The sequence below is a fragment of the Barbus barbus genome, assembly GCF_936440315.1.
Source record: "Barbus barbus genome assembly, chromosome: 2".
NCBI lineage: Eukaryota > Metazoa > Chordata > Actinopteri > Cypriniformes > Cyprinidae > Barbus > Barbus barbus.
This window is the reverse complement of record NC_136730.1, coordinates 4,516,494-4,537,438: the sequence shown is the minus strand read 5'-3', so window position 1 is coordinate 4,537,438 and position 20,945 is coordinate 4,516,494. Positions and strand designations below refer to the sequence as shown.

General features: G+C 39.6%; 1 protein-coding gene across 1 annotated transcript; it reads left to right on the top strand.

Moving 5' to 3' along the window:
• The first annotated feature begins 1,578 nt into the window (after window positions 1–1,578).
• On the top strand, window positions 1,579–16,552 carry LOC306888625 (uncharacterized protein). The gene is made up of 9 exons (XM_079447059.1): window positions 1,579–1,764; window positions 2,926–3,273; window positions 3,510–3,617; window positions 14,075–14,155; window positions 14,488–14,538; window positions 14,618–14,689; window positions 14,818–14,892; window positions 15,061–15,111; window positions 15,364–16,552. Exons 1-9 carry the CDS (start codon window positions 1,608–1,610, stop codon window positions 15,369–15,371), a joined length of 951 nt encoding a protein of 316 aa, XP_079303185.1. The 5' UTR covers window positions 1,579–1,607; the 3' UTR covers window positions 15,372–16,552.
• The last annotated feature ends 4,393 nt before the right edge of the window (window positions 16,553–20,945 follow it).

Below are 20,945 nucleotides of genomic sequence, written 5' to 3'. Positions count from 1 at the left end.
TGAACACACTTTCCTTATTTTTTCACAACAAATGTCCAAGCAAGCAGACACTGATAAGATACACGAGACAGAACGAGACCAAACGGGGTATCAGCACGTCTCCACACAGTAAATATTATTATTTTACAAATTATGTAAGAGAGCCACTCATGCCATGTCAATGTTCAATTTATTATGAGTGGGTTTTATGGGTTTGGGGGTCGTGGGGTGGGGTAGGGGGTCGTATGTGTTTTTCCTCCATTGTGAGTGTGCTGTGGTGTCACCCCTTCAGATTGTGTGTTGTCTGCATTGTAACTGATATTTTTGACAAATTATGTAACAAAAAGTCAATATTTTTATAGCCTTCGATTGATGTCTATGGGTGACTTTTGGGGATGGGATGGGGTGTGTGCGTGTTTGTGTGTGTGTGTGTGTGTGTGTGTGTGAGTGTGTCTGTGTGTGCGAGCGTAATCGTTATGAACGTGTGAAGGGTCGCCACTTCATTTTCATGTATTTCATGTATTCATTTTCATCTGCATTGTGGTGGATTCATTGTTTTATTTGACAAATTAAAAAGTAAAGTATTGATTGCATCATTTCCTCATTTGAAGACTTCCTCAGGGGAAGTCGTGGCCTAATGGTTAGAGAGTCGGACTTGTAATCCGAAGGTTGCGGGTTCGAGTCTCGGGCCGGCAGGGATTGTAGGTGGGGGGAGTGAATGTCCAGCGCTCTCTCCACCCTCAATACCACGACTGAGGTGCCCTTGAGCAAGGCCCCGAACCCCCAACTGCTCCCCGCCGCCGCAGCATAAATGCTGCCCACTGCTCCGGGTGTGTGTTCACTGCTGGGTGTGTGTTCACTGCTGTGTGTGTGTTCACTGCTGGGTGTGTGTTCACTGCTGTGTGTGTGCACTTTGGATGGGTTAAATGCAGAGCACGAATTCCGAGTATGGGTCACCATACTTGGCTGAATGTCACTTCACTTCACACTATTTATTTCAATGTGGGGTCTCCAGAGACCCCAAACATGACGAGTGACATTTTTTCACACTAACATACAACCAGATATCAATCCAATTTATTTATGTTTTTATTTGTAGAGCTGCAAAGTGTTGACAAAAATACAAAGTCTCAAGCCATTTAGATAAAAGGAACAGGTTTTTTTTATTCCCCAAACAGTGCACAAGGGTTAATTAGAGTCTTTCTTAAAACATATTCACAAATCTGCTGAGACCCATTTTTACTAAGAATGAAGCTAAACTCTGCAGAGCTGCAGCTCCTGGTTAAAGTGAACTAAATGAAATAAACTGGAGAAATCCAGCATACGTCACCAAAGAGAAGTCTGTCGTTTCACTGGATGCATGTTCAGTTCTGTGAAACATTTACAAAATTTCAAGGAAAGAGGTTTGAGTCACTATGTTTTTGTCTTTCTTCACAGATTCACCCAGATCTACTCTTACTGTGACACCAGTCAGTCCTGTATTCACTGGAGAGACAGTCAATCTGACCTGTGTGATTGAGACTCACAGTGACTGGAGACAGAGAAATGGCCTGACATATGACAGTAGATTTGACAGAAAAGATGGCTGGACAGATGACTGGAGATATGAATGGTATAAAGACAGAGTAATGTTACAGTCGTCTGATGGTTACACTGTAAACAGAGACACTCTCACTATCAGAGGAGCTACTGAGTCTGATCAGGGTCAGTACTGGTGTAGAGGACAGAGAGATAAAAGACCACAATCATCACATTCAAGCTCTGCTGTTAATCTCTCTGTGAAAGGTGAGTTAAATATCATTGTCCTTCTGTACTACATGTATGATCACACATACAATCAAAAGACATTGTCATTTTCAGATGTTACATTCATGCAACTCATAAATATCATAATTTACACTTCACTTGAGGCTTTAATTGTTTAATTCTCTTTTAACTTGTTAAGAAACCAATGACCCATGTGCTATATTCCAGCTCTTCTACCTTTTATACAATAGTTTTGTGAGAAACAGCCCAAAGTGTCTGAAGTATTTTAGTCCACATCATAGCAGTCAGGCAATATTAACCAGCATGTATTGCTCATTAGTGAATATAAAAAATAAAATAAAATAAAAAGCCATTTTCTTTTCATGTTTTCATGACACAAAGCATGTTCAGGGTGTTTTGAACAATCGCCAAAGGTGTTATTTGCTGCTGCTTAGCAACAAGCTGGTTTGTTTACATCAGCATGAGTTTGAAAATGATGTTTCATTGGTTCAGACTCATGACATCGAGTATTCACTATAATATTCACAAAGCTGGATTGGTGCGCTTTACAACAATACCAAACTTGTGCTGAGGGGAAGCAGCAGTGGTCAAGTAGTGAACAGAAAGACTGAAAACTTTAGAAAGCACACAAATAAAGGCATGTTTAGATGTTTAATTGCTGTGTGGAGCGTTAGGATCACTAGACGAGAGCTTAATTAACTCATTTTTGTGAAAACCTCATTCAACCAAAATTGATGTTTCACTTGTTTTGCCTGCAGCTCATAATTATCCCGTGTTCATTCAAACTCATTCTTCAGCACAGGGCACATTTATACTGAGTAATACAGAGATAAATACAGATGGAAGAAAGTGCAATGTTTCTCAATGTGCATTTATCATCATGGCAGTTACACTGAACGTTTTCATTTCTTTATCATTTCATTTCCTAACCAAATATTATATAAATATTCATATAATCAACAACAACAAAAGCTGAGAAACAGGTTAACAAGTGATTAACTTTACTATACCTAAAGTTCTCAGAAGAATTGTCACGAAACCATTTAGTTGACAGGAGCAAAAAAAAAAAAGAGGCCATCACTCTTAATCTCCATATCAGTGTTACGAAAATACAGAAATTCAGATCAGATCATGTTTCTGAAGAGATCACTGATAGACTTCTGTCTTCTTTCTTCACAGATTTACCCAGATCTACTCTGACTGTGACTCCAGACAGTCCTGTATTCACTGGAGAGACACTCAATCTGACCTGTGTGATTGAGACTCACAGTGACTGGAGACAGAGAAATGGCCTGACAGATGACAGTAGATTTGACAGAAAAGATGGCTGGACAGATGACTGGAGATATGAGTGGTATAAAGACAGTGTAATGTTACAGTGGTCTGATCGTTACACTGTAAACAGAGACACTCTCACTATCAGAGGAGCTACTGAGTCTGATCAGGGTCAGTACTGGTGTAGAGGACAGAGAGATAAAAGACCATCATCCTCACAGAACAGTAACCAAATTAATCTGTCTGTTAATGGTGAGTAAATACTGTTATAAACACTAGCCTGTTATTGAGCATTAATATACACACTGATGCTCCTTTTGAGGCAAATAAGGTTTATTATCAACTTTATAACTTTATTATTATTATTAAAATTAATGTTAGAACCAGCAGGAGCACAGGGGGTGAAGTCAGAAGCCTTGAAATATTAGGTTTTATGAAATATTATCATATGTGACTTACAATCATATCTGCATGTTTATGTTCTCCAGTCTCAGCAGCTTCATCTCCTCTTCTGGTCACTGGAGTGGTTTTGGGATCGTTGTGCTTGTTGTTCTTCATCTCACTGCTGCTGCTGTGGAGATACAAGAAGAACAAAGGTGTGGAGCAGTTCATAACATGATTAATACAACTGAACAGGAACAAATCAAAGATGCAGTTTTGTGTATTTCATGAGATGTAAAAATCAGCAAAAACATTCACTGCAGATACTCTTAAAGGGTTGGTTCACCCTAAAATGAAAATTAGCTTGCGTTTTACTCACCCTCGAGGCATCCTAGGTGATTATGACTTTCTTCTTTCAGATGAATCCAATCGGAGTTATATTAAAAATTGTTCTGGCTCTTCCCATGTCCATCTTGATGCAGTCTGCGGGTGTTTCTGTTCAACTGTCCACAAGTCGTTAAATATCCGTAATAAACCATGCCTCACACGGCTCCAGAGCATGAATAAAGACCTCCTGTAGCGAATCCATGCGATTTTGTAAGAAATAAATATCCCTATTTGAAGCATAATAAAGGCTTTTCTCTCACTTCTGCTGACTGTCGTATGTGGAAGCCGTTCCGGTGGATGATGGAGGACGTATGCGTCGCACGCCTCTGAGATGCTAGTCTCGCGAGATTGTATACAGGAGCAAAAGAAGCAAAGTTTCCTTACTTTAGCAAAGGTAAACCAGTCTCCTCTTGGCTTATATCGAAATCCTCCAACATTTTTCTTTACAAATCCTCAGTTTGTGCTTCAAATCCATGACCAGCGTTTTGTTTTGTTCTCCGCATTCGTCACTAATCACGCAACGCTGAGGTCCTCCGTCATCCACCGGAACGACTTCCACATACCGCAGATAGATGAAGTGAGAGAGAGCTGTTAATTACGTTTGAAATATGGATATTTTTCTTACAAATCGCATGGATTTGCTACAGGAGTCCTTTATTCACCCCCCGGAGCCGTGTGAGCAGTGGTGTAGTCTACGTGATATGCTGGTTTACGTCGTATACCCACTAGCAAAGGTCAAGGATTTCCGTATAACCACTTAAAAAAGTGTGAGGATACATAACAGCATCTTTGTGACAGAACTTTCACACGTTCATTCATAAATTCACCCCGTCTGTGTTGTGATCGAAGCTCTGACTTTTTGAAAATCAGGCTGTTTCTGTTGATGACCAGCGCTATTGAGCAACTCTTTCATTTTTATTTTTATTGTTTTAAACAACTGTTTATTATGTTTTATTTTGTGAAACGTAGTACAAAAAAAAGCAGCTGTACAAATTTAAAACCCACCCCTTGTTAGACACAAAAAAATAAATAAATAAAATAAAATAAATAAAGACATTAATATTAATACATAAATAACAATAAAATAATTTTTACAATTTTTGCCATGAATTTACAGTTTTCACGTTAGATGCATGTATACGAGAAGTAGAGAGTTCCATCGAGATAATGTCCAGCAAATACACCGTCCAGGTTCATCTGTCTATTGTGTGAGGAGGATTCCAGCGGTTGACTAGCAATTTTTTAGCTGCTGTGAGAGCAGCTAACAGTAAAGATCTTTATTGGATGGACAAGGTGAAGTCCCAAAAGTCATTCATGAAAAAATGGCGCGGAGTCAAACATATGTCAGTACCCAACAAATATGATAGGTCCTGTGAGAGCTGAGTCCAAAAAGGTGAGAGAGGGGCACTCCCCCCAAAAAAATGCAAAAACGTGCCTAAAACTCATTGGGAACAGATAAGGATAACTCAGGACAAGACGACAGATTCATATAAAAAAAGTTTCATTGGAGTCAAGTAAACCCTATGCAGCGATTTCCAATTAATCATTTTCAATTTCCAATTAATCAATCTGCCCGTAGGGCCGATCTAATGCGCAAATACATAAAAAAGGAGGTGCCTGGCAGATTATATTGAGTTTTAAGATTCTAGAAGGATTTTAAACCACTATCATCATAGATATCTCCCAGAGTGTTTACTTTATTATGAGTCCATTGCAGACAATGAAATGGAGTACTGCCTGACAAAAGGTTATTATTGTGGAAAATCGGTGAAAGCCTATGCCATTTTGTAGCTAGTTGTGAATGTCTTTCAACATCCCTCCATGTGGAGAGGAGATGGGTTACAATGGCACCAAACCGAGATTTACACTGCCTAAGCAGAACTCCCGAAAAAACAAGATGAATCAATTTATACAGTTAAACAATAGATTCCTCAATTGCTCTCCAAGAAACAGAAGCATCAGGATCAAACCAAACTGCTGAAGGGCGGAGGGAAAAGGCTTGAGCATACATTTTAAAATTAGGGAAAGAAAGACCTCCATGTAATCTACATCATTGTAAGGTAGTCAGTTTAATACGAGGACGTTTCCCATCCCATACATACCGTGAAACGCATGCATCTAGTTTGTTCCAGTAGCCAACCGGTGGAGCGAGCGGAATCATGGAAGAAAATAAATTGATACGTGGGAGAACATTCATTTTAATCCCCGATATACAGGTCTGAAAAGAAGCAGGAAGTCGAGACCAATTTTCCAAACCTGAGGATACTTTGGCTAGAATACCATTATCGTTTTTTGAGACGATTTCCAGCAGGGAAGGAAAAACATCTGTCCCCAAGTATTTCAAGTTTTGAACCAATGGAATAGATATAGAAAGGGACATGGAATCAATTTTAGAATTGAGGGGAAGCGAATTAATTTTAAACCCTGAGAGAGATCCAAAATGGTCAAATAAATTCAACACATGAGAAATAGAATGTGACGGCTTCTCCAAAAACAATAAGATATCATCAGCAAACAAAGAAATATGATGAGTATTCCGTATATTTATGGGAGAAATAATTTCAGATTGTCGGACCGCTTGAGCTAAGGGGTCCAAGGATAGGGCAAATAACAGAGGAGACAGCAGGCAACCCTGACGAGTACCTCGATGTATAAAGAATGGGTTAGAGCGAACAGCACCTGTGAGAACAGTGGCTGCTGGATTGGCATACTGAGCTTTTATCATATTTATGAAACTCGATCCTAGACCCAGATGCTGTAGAACCGCCCATAAATAGTTCCATTCTAGCTGAAGCTTTCATCGCATCCAGAGATAATACTGCGCAAGGAGAGGACACACTATTATTTGAATTAATAATATGATATAACCTGCATAAGTTATCCGAAGCTGAGCGAGATCTAATGAATCCTGTTTGGTCATGATGAACTAGCCTATTCATACATTTCTCTAGACGACGAAATAGTACTTTAGCATATAATTTAGCATAAGTCCCTATCAAAGAAAGTGGCCGGTAGCTAGAACAGGAAGTCAGATCTTTATCTTTTTTTTTAACAAGAGAGAAATAACAGCTATATTAATGGATGGGTGAAATGAGTCTTGAGTAACTGAAAAATGTATCATATCTAACATGAGGGGGCCTAAATCCGACCAAAAAGTAGTATACAATTCGATTGGAATGCCATCTATGCCTGGGGATTTCCCCTTGTTCATAGATCGAATTGCTGACTCCAGCTCCTGAAGAGAGATTGGTTCAGCCAGGTATTCAGAATCTGAATCTGACAGCCGGTAAATCAAGGTTGGACAGAAAAGATGCAAAAGAGTCAGGGTTACCATCAGCAGAAGTAGTATAGAGGTTAGAGTAAAAAGAGTGAAAGGCGATATTAATGTCTTTTGGGTCTGTCATAATGAGCCCAGATTGGGATTTCACAGCTGAAATATTAGCAAACTTTTCATTGTTGCGTAATCTTAGGGCTAAAAGGTGGCTTGGTCTACTCCCTTGAAAATAATAATTCTGCCTGGATCTTTGGATCAGGAATTCTGCCCTGGATCTCAGTAATGAATTGAGTTTGTACCTAACCGCCATGATTTTACTGAATGTATTGTCTGAGAAACAACGCTGATTATCTCTAGTCATATTCTTATGCTGTGATTCCAGTTCAACTATCTTTTTGTGTCTGTTTTTCTGAAGGAAAGAGGCATATGAAATTGAGTTTTTCCTTATAAATCCTTTAACTGCATTCCAGAGTGTTCGAGGATCATCCACTGAACCTTGGTTAATTTCAATAAACTCAGCAAATTTATTTCTGAATTGACTGCAAAAATTTTCATCCTGTAACAATTTAGGGTTAAATTGCCATCTAGTGGCACGAGATGGCCGAGGGAACAAAGATAACATGCACAAATTTCCATCATGATCCGACAAAGATAAGGAACAGATATCGGCATCACGAACAACTGAAGATAAAGAAGTAGAAATTAAAATATAGTCAATTCACGAATATGATTTATGAGTAGCAGAAAAGAAAGTGAAAGCCTTAGCAGAAGGATTTAATAAACGCCAACTATCCACCAACAAGGATGAGGTTACTCATTACCGAAGTTTGTCAGAACACACAGCTTGAGAAAGTGATTCCTTTGGTCCAGATCTATCTAGGATATGCAACATTACAGAATTCGTATCTGCACCCAATACAATTTCAAAATCTGAAAACTTCAAGAGATAGGTTGACAAAACAGAAAAAAAAGTAGAGTCAAGAGTACAAGGGGCATAAACTGAGAGAAATACAATATTCCTGTTCTCCACTATTGTTTTAATATGTGTTATTCTACCATCTGTATCACAACCTTTATCTAAAATAGTAATATTTAAAGTCCTCTGGACCAATATTAGAACAGCCTTGGTTTTAGTATCCGAAGATGAGTGAGATACCACTTCATAAAACTTATTATTACACCTGTGTATATCCTCCTCTTTCAAATGGGATTCTTGAACTAAGATTCAAGATTCAAGAGTTTTATTTGTCACATACACAATTATACAGAGTATAACCAGCAGTGAAATGTAGGTCAGGTCCGCTCCAAGGACAGTGCAATTATAAAGTATACAAATATTAAGAAGAAGTACAAACATAAAATAAAAGATAAGATAAAATAAGATAAGATAGGATAAAAAAATATAAATATAAATGTGCAGGTCAGTATGTTGTTGACAAATAGTAATGAGAGGAATGTGCAAAAAATAATGTGCAAAAAGTTGTACAGGGTATTTGAATAGCAGCAATATGAGGTAGAGAAAAATTATGAATAGCTTATTGATATATGATATTTACATGGAGAAAAAATTATGAATGAATAACTTGTTGATATGGTGATATTACATGGAGTCAAGTGATATTATGACACAGAGTTAGAGTTTAGGAGCCTGATGGCCTGGGGGAAGAAGCTCCTCCTAAGTCTCTCAGTTTTTGCCATCAGGCTACGGAAGCGCTTACCAGATGGAAGCAAAGTGAATAGACAGTTACCAGGGTGATTAGAGTCCTTGAAGATTTTAACAGCTCTACTTTTGCAGCGTTTGAGGTAGATGTCCTGCAGAGAGGGGAGAGCAGACCCTGAGATGCGCTCAGCTAAGCGCACAACTCTCTGTAGTGCTTTGCAGTCCTGATTGGAGCTATTTCCATACCACACTGAGATGCACTGAGTCAATACACTTTCTATGGTCCCTGAATAGAAAGTTTTCAGGATTGCTGGTGAGACCCTGAATTTCCTCAGCTGTCGCAGATGGTACAGTCTTTGCCTGGCTTTCTTAACCTGTGTTTGGATGTGTGTAGTCCAAGTCAGGTTCTCGGAGATGTTTACGCCGAGGTACTTGAAGTTACTCACCCTCTCCACAGGGGTCCCACTGATCCTGAGGAGAGTAGGGCTGCTGCTGTCTCTTCCTAAAGTCCATGATCAGTTCTTTAGTTTTCCACACATTCAGTGAGAGACAGTTGTCCTGGCACCATGATGTGAGTCTCTCTACCTCATCCAAGTATGCGGTCTCATCGTTGTTGGAGATGAGGCCCAGAACCACAGTATCATCAGCGAATTTAACAATGGATGTGGAGCTGTGAGAGGACACGCAGTCATGCGTGTAGAGGTAGTAGAGCAGGGGACTCAGGACACAGCCCTGTGGGGCTCCTATGTTCAGAGTGATGGAGTTTGAGGTGAACTGGCCAACTTTCACCACTGCCGGTCTGCCGGTGAGGAAGTCTTGAATCCAGTCACAGAGTGAGGAGTTTAGGCCGAGGTCAGTGAGTTTAGATGCCAGCTTGATGGGGACTATAGTGTTGACAGCTGAGCTATAGTCAATGAATAGCAGCCTTACATAATTCCCATTGTTGCTGTCCAAGTGTGTGAGGGAAGAGTGGAGAACGTGAGAAATGGCATCGTCCGTGGATCTATTTGGGCGATAGGCAAACTGAAGAGGGTCCAGTATCAGGGGAAGTATCAGGGATGGAGGAGCAGATGTGGCTCTTTACAAGTCTCTCAAAAACCTTCATGACTATAGATGTGAGGGCAACTGGGCGATAGTCATTCAGGCAAGAGGGTTTATTGTTCTTTGGCACAGGGATAATGATGGATTTTTTGAATGAGGTGGGAACCACGGAGGTAGCAAGGGACTCATTAAAAATGGAAGTGAACAAACCAGCGAGCTGATCGGCGCAGGACCTCAGAACACGGCCGGTTATCCCATCAGGACCGGCTGCTTTCCTGACGTTCACTCTCTTTAGCGCCCTCCGAACCTCATCCTCCGACACGGTGATTACAGGATCATCGCTGCTCTGCCTGCTGCTTCCTGACGCGCCGCCGCCGTTGCCATCGAAGCGGCTGTAGAAGATGTTTAACTCGTCGGCCAGCAACGGATCTGCTCTCACCTCCGCGGAGGATTTGTTTCCGAAGTCACAGATGGTCCTCAGTCCCTGCCACATCCGTCGAGAGTCGTTGAGCTGGAAATGAGACTCAATTCTCTCTCTGTATCTGTGTTTAGCGGCTCTTACTGCGCGTCGGAGAGCATAGCACGATGCTTTGTACTCGCTCGTATTCCCGGTCAGAAGAGCCTCATTGTAAGCGGCGGTGCGTGTGTTAACCGCAGCACGGATTGTTCTGTCCACCCACGGTTTCTGATTGGAGAATGTCCTTATCGTTATTGTTTCTGTAGCTTGCTCGGTTAGCGTGTTTACGAAGCTTAATGCTACATCCGTGAACTCGCTGACGTCAGAAGAACTCGCCCGGAACATGTCCCAGTCGACGTCATCAAGCGCCGCCTGCAGCATAGCCTCTGAGTGGGAGGACCAGCGCGTCACTACTCTCTGCACCGGAGGTTCCTGAACGAGCCTTTGTTTGTATCCCGGTGTTAGAAAAATTGTGGCATGGTCCGATTTGCCAAAAGCCGGTAGTGAGCGGGCTTTGTAGGCATCTTTGAATTGAGTGTAGCAATGATCCAGTGTGTTTGGTCCTCTAGTTGGACAGGATACATGTTGATAAAAGTTCGGCATGACCTGCTTGAGGTTGGCTTTGTTAAAGTCCCCCGTGATGATAAAGGCAGCGTCAGGATGTTTGTTGATGTAGCCGCTGAGCACATCGTGAAGCTTAGACAAAGCCAAGCCGGTGTCCGCCTGTGGTGGAATGTACACAGCAGTAACAATGATCGATGAAAACTCCCGGGGCAGATAAAATGGGCGGCAAATAATGGAAAGATGTTCCAGATGAGGTGAGCAGGAACGCGACTGAATGGAGATATTCCTGGGATCACACCATTTCTTGTTGATCATGAAACATACTCCTCCACCCCTGGATTTACCGGCCTCTGCTGTTCTGTCCGTCCGAAAGACAGAGAAGTTATCACTCGGCATTACAGCAGTGTCCGGGACCGAGGACGAAAGCCACGTTTCTGACAAACAAAGGATGTTGCAGTCCCTTATGTCCCGTTGGAAACTAATCCTGGCTCTAAGATCGTCCATCTTATTCTCCAAGGATTGGACATTAGCAAGGAGAATGCTTGGAAGAGGAGGACTGTGAGCCCTTTTCCTGAGTCTGACTCGAATTCCAGCGCGCTTCCCGCGGTGTTTCTTGGTCCGTCGCCTCGGGGGGTTATTGTTCGTCTCCGTGTTCCGAAGAATCTCCAGAGGCCACGCAGGATTCGTGGATAAAGTGTCCTGAAGCAGGTTGGTGTAGCGGTTTCCAATGTCCAAAAGTGTTTCTATGTTGTAGGTGATCAGTGCCGACGTGAAATGTGTAAAAAGAGAAAGTAAAAGTAGGGAAAAAAGTAGGTTTAAGCAAAGTCTCAGTGGAGCGACCCGCACGGCGTCCGAACACAGCGGCGCCATCTTGGTTTGTAATATATAATACTATATATAATACTATATCAATCGTTCTTCTTCGCAAAAAATCCAGAAAACCTGTACGTTTGTGAGGGCCATTTATCCCATTAATATTACAGCTCAGAATATTAAGGTCAGTCATAGGTATCAAACAAAACTAATGAAGTCTGGCGGCCCGCAGAATGAGCTCCCTGTCCGTGTACCGCAGCAGTTTAAAGATGAAAACCCGTGGTTTAGCGCGATATGAGGAGAGCCTTGTGTGCACGCGATGTGCTCGCTCCACTTCAATCTCTGTCCGCCAGAGACGGGAGCCACGTTGGTAGCGATCTTTTCAAAAAGCCCATAGGGTCGTCCTTTTCGGAACCTTCAGGCAATCCAACCAGACGCAGATTGCTGCGCCTATTTCGATCCTGTAAGTCCACAACCTGTTGCTCGAGCGCGGCAATGCTTCTATCGTGATCTGCAATAACTTTTTGTTCTCTCATCTCCCCTGTAAGAAGATCTAGTTTAGAGCATAACGACTGAACAACTGACATGTGAGAAGCGAACTCGTTCCACATCGCCGTCAACTCGGTTCTTAGAATGTCCTCAAAGTGTGTAACAGTGTTCGCCATCTTGTCCATATCGCTCGCGGTCGGTGGCTTGGATTTCTTCTTAATCGGAGAAGGCAACGGAGACAACTCCTGCTGTTTACAACTGCATGCCATCAGGTAAAGCTCCACCAATGAATAAAACTTCAAACAAAATGAAAAAAAATCAGCAAAAAGAGGCCAAACATACTGAGCTCTACTCCAGTGCAACTAGGTTCATGAGCAGGTCACGTGACTCCTCGAGCAACTCTTTCATTTCAACTGACTGCCTGAGGCCATCCTAAAAATGTGCCACTGCTGGGCGTCGCCATGAAAGCTTATCATTTGCACGTGTTTTTATGCCTTGCCCATTTAAACATTGAAAAGAGTTTATAAGCATTCAAACACAGGATGCGGAAAAACTCAAATGAGTACCCACGTGCCGTGTTCGGTACGCACATATATAGAGAGCTTAAAAGTAAACTTAAAGGGGTCATATGATCCGATTTCATGTTTTACTTTGTCTTGGAGTGTGGCAAGCTGTTTGTACATAAATAAGATCTGTAAAGTTGCAAAGATTAAAATCTCAAACCCAAAGAACTAGTCTTTATAAAAGTTAAGACTCGCCCACGTCCTCCTAAAACGGCTCATTTAAACACACCCCCACATGTCTATGTCACGGTGTGGGAAGATTTTGCAAAACACCGCCCAAATGTATACGCAATGAAAGGTTAGGACGATATAGACATATGTCCTCTTCCAGGCAGTTTCGTAACATTTTCTGTTGATTGGAAATTCTTAATTATTGCCCTGATGGTGGAAATGGGAATTTTCACTGCTCTAGCTCTTTTCTTAAAGCCACTTCACTAATTGGTGAAGCTCAATTATCTTTTGCTGCACATCAGAATATATATTCTTTAGTTTTTCTCATTGTGATGGATGATTAAGGGAATTTGGGCTTTGTTTTCCCTCCTATTTATATTTCTGTGAAACAGGAAGCCATGGCTGGATAATTTCACCCTGGAGTGCTCAAAATTGTCAATATGAATGGGAATATACTTTACTGATATGATATTTTAGTCATAAGAATTTTTAGGGGTGCCAATAATTATGTCCAACGTGTATTAGAGAAAATCATTATCAAATAAATTATATTTCCCCCCCATTTTAAATTCTTATTATCCAATGAAAGGTTAGATTTTTGTGAATTTTTTTTTTCCGGCTCAAGGTCTGCTTTTAAAGTCACACCAGAGGTGTTCAACTGGGATCAGGACTTTGCTTTCTGCAGACCAGTCAAGTTCTTCCACACTGACTGAATCAATCATGTCTTTTTGAACCGTGTCTTATACACAGAGACACTGTCATGTTAGAATAGAAATGGGTTCTGTCCAAACTGTTGCTATAAAATTAGAAGCACACAATTCCCTAGAATATCATTATATGCTTTAACATTAAGATTTAGTCTCATAGAAATGACTAAAGTAGTCAAACCTGTTCATTAGAAGGGGGTGACCCAATACTTTTGGCAGTATAGTGTGTGTGTGTATATATATACAGCAGTTAAACTGAAAACTTATATCTCCTTGAGATGAGAACTCCTGGCCAGCTTGTGGACTGAAGGTCAGGCTAGGGAATTTAAAAACAGGTACTCTTAAATGTGCATTGAAAATCGCCAGCTGATAAAACTTGTGCTCCAGGGACCATATTCAGGAAAAATATACCTCTTAACTGGCTGAGTTAGAGGATTAACACGCTAGAAAATGGATGCCTCGAGGGCGAGTAAAACACAGGCTAATTTTCATTTTTGGGTGAATTAACCTTTTAAGTGACCATAATGCTCTTTGTTTCTATTATAGATCAGCAGCGTAACATTAACCAGACATCAGTCCCAAATCAATCTGGAGGATCTCAACCAGAAGACTCTCCTCTACAGTCTGGTCAGCCTCAATAACTAATCATATAGGGATAGTTCACACACACACACACATCATTTCAAATCTATATTACTTTGACATCTGTGGAACAAAAAAAAATAAGTTTTGAAAAAAAATATATATATATTATATATATATATATATTAATATAATATTATTATTATTAATATGTCCAAAAAATAAAAATCAGTTGGGTTCAGTTTGGACCCCAGCATTCTTCAAAATATATATATTTTAACCATCCCTTTAAGCTTCATACATAATGATTTTTTTCTTCTTCAAGACTGCTTTGCTGTTCACATTTTCTCCTCAAATGCTTGTTTTCTGTCCAGCAGATCCTGAACACATTTATGATGAAGTGACTGAAGTGAAGAAGAGACACAAAGGTTGAGTTTTAAACCATCTTAACACATACCATTCAAAATCAGCAAATATCATTCATTAATGTTGACATGTTTGTTTTAGATGATCCAGAGTCATATTTGGAGATCACATATTCAGATGTTACTGTTCAGAAAAAGATATCTGTGGATAAAGGTTAAAAACCCTCTTCACTTCTATTGGACAATATCCCATCAGTCATTAACCAGCAACTTTGATGGTTTATCAAAGTATGGTGCATAAAATAAAAATAATAAAAATGTTTTGTTTGTGTGTTTATGCAGATGATTTCATGGCAGAGTCAAATGATGTGACATACTCAGAAGTCAGAACAAAAGTAAAGAAATGCAAAAGCAAAGGTGAGCAAAATTACACATTGTCATTTTTGGGGGTGATCTCTTTTAATATTAAACATCATGCACTGTTTCTGCTACAGATCAGAATGACTCCTAAAGCTATGTGGCTCATGGAGGAAATAAATCTTACATGTTAGCATTATTTTATTATTGATGATTTGTGTTCTTCAGATGCTGATGCTGGAGTTGGTGATGCAACTTATGCTCTTATTAGGAAGAAGGGTAACCAAATAAAATAAAACAATAATTCTGTTACAATTGTGCAATCATTTTATCATAACTGACAGCAAGCTCACAATTTGTGTTGCAGACTGTGGCATATATTGGTTCTTTTACATTATAAATCTGCTTTAAGTGATTCAGTTACTTGTGAAGTTCACTGTGATCCTAAAACTGTAAATCATCAGCAGAATGAGCTCAAATCAGAGGTTTGCATTATTCACATCACCTGCATCATCTTTTATCTGTTTAAAGGTCCCTGAGTTCAGTGAAGACAGCAGACGGCTAAAAGAGATTGACAGCAGCAGACACAGAACTGAACTGCTTCTGCACATGCTTGACTCAAATACTTTAGAGAGATGCACTGTATTATCTGCACACATGCCAGCAAACTAATCTATCTTTGACCAGTGAGCACTTTTAACACAATTCAGCGTTAACTGCCCTAAAAGTTTACAGACCGTAAACATGACATGTATATATAGTATTTATAACGTTTTAGCTTTTAGTTTTGGATCTTGTGCGATTCCCTGCCTTAACTGATACTCAATTTCCTGATCAATCCTCTGCTGGGAGCAGTAAGCAACGGTCAGATAAGATAGAAAGTGATTCTGATGATCTTTTAGCACAGGGAATTCAACGTTTCCAGGACAAGAAGGTCAAGAAGCAGGAGAAAAGGAACGTCGCAAACGAGCCCAAGAGAGCGCTGGAGGACCAAAAGATCTTCAAGATGAGAGCAATTCTGAGGTTCATGAGGAAACATGAACATAATGAAGTTAATGCGAGAGATAATTAAGTTCTATGACTTTTCTGCTGAATTGCAAGCTAACAAATGATTTCAGAATAATGGCACTTCAAACTCCTGTCATAGACATATAAATGTTACGTGTTATATTAAGAGTATGTGCTGTATATTGTGAGAGCACAGATATTGATGACTTTATGGTTATAATTATGTGCTTATTTTGCTTGGTAAGGGAACGGTTAACACCAGGGGATGCATTTTGCAACGTGTACAGAATGGACCTTCTAGTTAAAACGGAGTGTAAGGTGTTGTTCGCACCTGCTAAATGTGATATTGTGGTTTAAACATGTACAAGATTCACATGTTTTGTAAGGTATTGCAATTTTCCTCAGTTTAAAATAGCAATAGGCACGCTTGCTAGCTAGAGATGTTACATTTTTTCTGTTGAACTTCCAACCTTGTCTTCTGTAGCCTCTAGGACAGGTTACATGTCCTGCCTGCACGAGAGGAGGGGGCTGAAGAGGGGAAATATGGGAGGTTTTGTTATGAGATTAATGCAAATGATATGCTATAAAATGCTTGTGTAACGAATGTACGACATGCCGTGGTGAAGAATACTCGCTGTTATTTTGTATTTGCTTTTGAGTTATTGTTTTTTAAATAAAACTAAGCCACTGCATTGGTATTCGTTAAACTTTTAAACCTAGTCTCTGAGTAATTAATTCCATAATAAGCAGTTATCAGAACCTGAATAAGACCTTATTTCCAGCTTCAAGTGGTCCGAACTAGGCTGAGTTAGGATGGACACCGGAAGGAGGAACTTCTACTGACATCTATTCGACGGAGAGGTAATTATAATGTCAATAATGAACTGCTGTTGGGTGATTTAGAAGTGAAGAGAGGATTTTAATCATTCAAACCGGTTTAGAAATACCACAATCTGTTTTAGTTGTTTTAATACTACAATTGATTGCTTCTGCTGTCCGGTTTTGTAAGTCACTGGATAAAAGCGTCTGCTAAATGACTAAATAAATCAAATATAGAATAGATAGTATACAATAATAAAGTGTAATTTTACAAAATAATGCTTGTGTTTTTGCCAAGTCATTAAGTTGGATGAAGATTTTTGTTACATGTCCACTGCTTTTTACATTTATATATTTTTCATACTTTTTTTGCAGTTATTGAAATGTGAGTTTTATATTTAATAAATAAAAATATAAACAAAATCAAACATCAGTATATTTTCTTTGCATGCGTTTTTCATTTTAAATAATAGGTTAAAGTAATTCCAGATTAGCAACAAGTCGTTTTGCTTTGACTGTAGAACTTTTTTCTATTTTTTTGAGGTTGTGGGTTGATTATGCAGTCATTGTTATGAACAAAATAAAGCACCATATGTTGGACAGTTCACCGTTAGAGTAACGTCTGTTTCCTGAGCTGGAGCACATGTTTGTGTCTTTAGCAGATATGAGCCATGAAAATCAGAAACTGATGAGGAAAGCATGAATTAACACTCATGAGAGATTACCTCGTGGAGTCAGTCGTAGTCCAGCACATTATGATCAGATTCCTGAAGTGACACCTGACTTATATCTTCATGACAAGTAGAGATGATCAATCCTTAATCGAGCAAGCGAGGAAAGGCAAACGCACACCTTATGAGGTGCAAGTTGAAGGAAAAAATATAAATCAATTAAAGGAGAACAACTGCACACTCACTTAAGCATATTTATTAACCAACGTTTCGGCTAGTAGCCTTTTTCAAGGTATAATTTCACAAACATGGAGACCAGTATAAATAACAAAGATAATTATACACAGCTGAGAATGGTGAGATCCAAAGCATGCAATAATTAACTCATTGACAATTAGACTCGACCATGGAAAATAATATAAACAAATTAATCTGTACAGACAGAATATAAATGACTACTATCTAGAAAAAATTAATAAAATTAATACATTCAAAAAGAAAACTCAAATAGAATCAAGATTACAAAAAACAACTCAAATCCAAATCAACATTTAAGCCACGCGGAGTCAACATTTTCAAATTATGAATCCAGAAAGCCTCCCGTTTAAGTAGTATTTGGTCCAAATCACCACCTCTCCTCGGTGAAGATATTTTCTTGATTCCTATATAACGTAATGAAGTAATAGGATGATTAAAGTCAGTAAAGTGCAATGGGTAATTCATATCTTACTCTGATGTTCGGCGATGCGCGTTTTAACTTCTCTACTTGTTTCTCCTAAATATGATTTACCACAGGGGCAGGTTATGAGATAAATGACCGCTTTGGTTTTACAACTTATTCCCTTGAACGATGTACAAGGATACGTGTCGTTACATTGATTACATGAACCACACCGATCTGGAATAGGTGTTAATGTCCTTTGAGTTACTTCAGATGGAGGAGACCGATCTGATCTCACTAAATAATCTGAATTATGAAGAGATTCAAGCATCCGATCGCAAAATGTGCCAATCTTTTTTATTTGCTCTGAACGTTTAGTGTATTTGGTAATAAACATAACAGAGAAACTTTCCTTCTTTTTTCTTTTTTCCGCTCACTTGAATTTGATTAGCCTTATAGTCTCTATAGTAAAAATATGTTTTTATATCAGTGAGATTCTTATTAAAATCATCCTGTCTACTGCTAATCATTTTTAGTCGAACCATTTGACTGCAGGGAGGACTATTCTTTAAGGGTAACGGATGGTAAGAGTCCGCTCTCAAAAGCGTGCTGCGAGCTGTAGGTTTCTTATAAAGATCCGTATATAAACAGTTATTGTCCCGAATTATCCATAGGTCCAAAAAACTAATTCTATTAGGATCGTAGTCCATAGTAAATGTTAAAATATCAGAACAGTCATTTAAATATTGATAAAAGGAATTCAATTGTACAGCATCACCCTTAAAAAGGCAAAAACAATCACCCAGATATCGCTTCCAAATTAATATATGAGAGGAAAAAGAATGGTTTGAGTAAACGTATTTTTCTTCAATTTATAGATTTGCAAAGGAAGGTGCAAATGCACTACCCATAGCCACACCACGTCTCCGAAAAAAGAAGTATTATTCTGTTTTTCATTTATTACGTTGATTTTTATAAATGTATTATTGTTTATTACTTTATTAATGTTTTGGCGTATTATTTTTATTACTTCATTTTATTTGTATTTTTACTACTTTATTTATACCTTATTATTATTTTAATGTAATAATTTTTAATTGAATACTTTTCACTTATTATTTTTATGTTATTTTTATTATCTTATTACCTATTTTTATTTATTACTTATTAAAATTGTATTAATGTGTATTAATGTATTTAAGTATTATATTTATTATTTACTTTTTTTAATAAAGCTTAAAAGAATCAGGAAGAAAATGCAGGAACAGTGAAGAAAATGCTAGGTCCCAATTTAGCATGGAAATAATAATTTTGAAATAATTGCAAATAATATTTTTAAATCTGCATACGTTCACTCTTATTTGGATTCTTAATTACATGAATCGTATAAATGATACAGCCATATTAGTCAAGTATTGTAAAAGTATTTTTTCTATCGTAAAACAGTTGTCAAATATCAAATGTTTTGTTAGTTCTATTGTACATGTGATAAAACTGACACTTTTGCTTGGAGTTCGCGCTCTGCTTCAGTGAACAGTAAACGCCGCCTGCTTTGATTTGATTGGCCATCTCAGTGGTTTTGACAGTGACGAGTGCTGTTAGACTGCTAGGGCAGACCAGCCTAAAAACATCACTTTTAAACCTTTTTGTCATTCTGACAGCAACAGAGCGCTGTGTAATCGAGTTCAGCAGAGCACTGCAAGAACTTATAATACTGGGGGAACAATTCAGCCATTTCTAACAACTGGGGGGGAATTATTGTCCCCCTCAACGTCTTTAGTGATGATGGCCCTGGAACAACCCCCAAAAGGACAAGAGAGGCGAAACGCCACCAACTGTCCAAAAACAAATCCCATCCCAAGCACCCAAAGCTGCCATGAGACGAGAGAATCTGTGCCGTTCATGTCAAACCAACAGATGCAAGTTTGACCCCAAAAACAGTCGACTGACAAACCAGAGCATGAGGGTTTCTCAAGACCGCCTCTTGACGGGATCTTCCTCACGGGGTCTTCCTCACGGGATCTTCATCACGGGGTCTTCCTCGCGGAGTCTTCCTCACGGGGTCTTCCTCGCGGGGTCTTCCTCACGGGATCTTCCTCACGGGGTCTTCTTCGTGGGATCTTCCTCACGGGATCTTCCACACGGGATCTTCCACATGGGGTCTTCCTCACGGGATCTTCCTCACAGGGTCTTCCTCATCTGTTGCTCTTTGCTTCTTCAAATCAGTGTCAAGCACCAAACGCTGCTCAGCTGCAGAAACAAGAGTGAGGAGGAGTTCAGAGTTTTTATCCCAAAGCAGCTGACCAAATACAAGTGAAGACTGAACACTGAATATTATGGGATGAAACACCTCTTGACATAAAACAGCAAGTATCCGTTGGCCCCAGCGTCCTCGGACACCTCCCTCCAGCTGCTTCTTCTGACAGATGCGTCGCTGCACCGCAGCCATCCGTCCTCCCTGCGCTCACGGATCTGACTGATGTAGTGTCCTGTGAGACCGAGAAACTTCAGCGTCCATTCACGACCGACTGGAACTGATCACATGATCAGTGAATGAACGAATGAGATGGATGAACATTCTTACCAAAAAACAAATGGCTTCCCACATGAGACACAACAGAAGAGAGTCTGTACTGTGAGCTGATGACTGGAGCTTCTTCCTGTTTAACACACGGAGATTATAAGATAATGCAGTCTATCCATCCATCCATCTATCTGTCTATCCATCCATCTCTGTACATCTAACTGTGCGTTAACACCACCACCGGCGAGAGCATCAAAATTCGTTCTGGCCGCCCTGCCAACGACGCTGTAGAAAGATTCGCTGACGCTCTGACGATTGAACGCTTGGTCTTGTATTTAAAGGAGCCGCAAAAGAAACAAGCAGGTTGATCTTGTGCAGACTGACCACAAGTAGGGTATAATTTAACCTCATCAAATTTTATTTGTGAAAG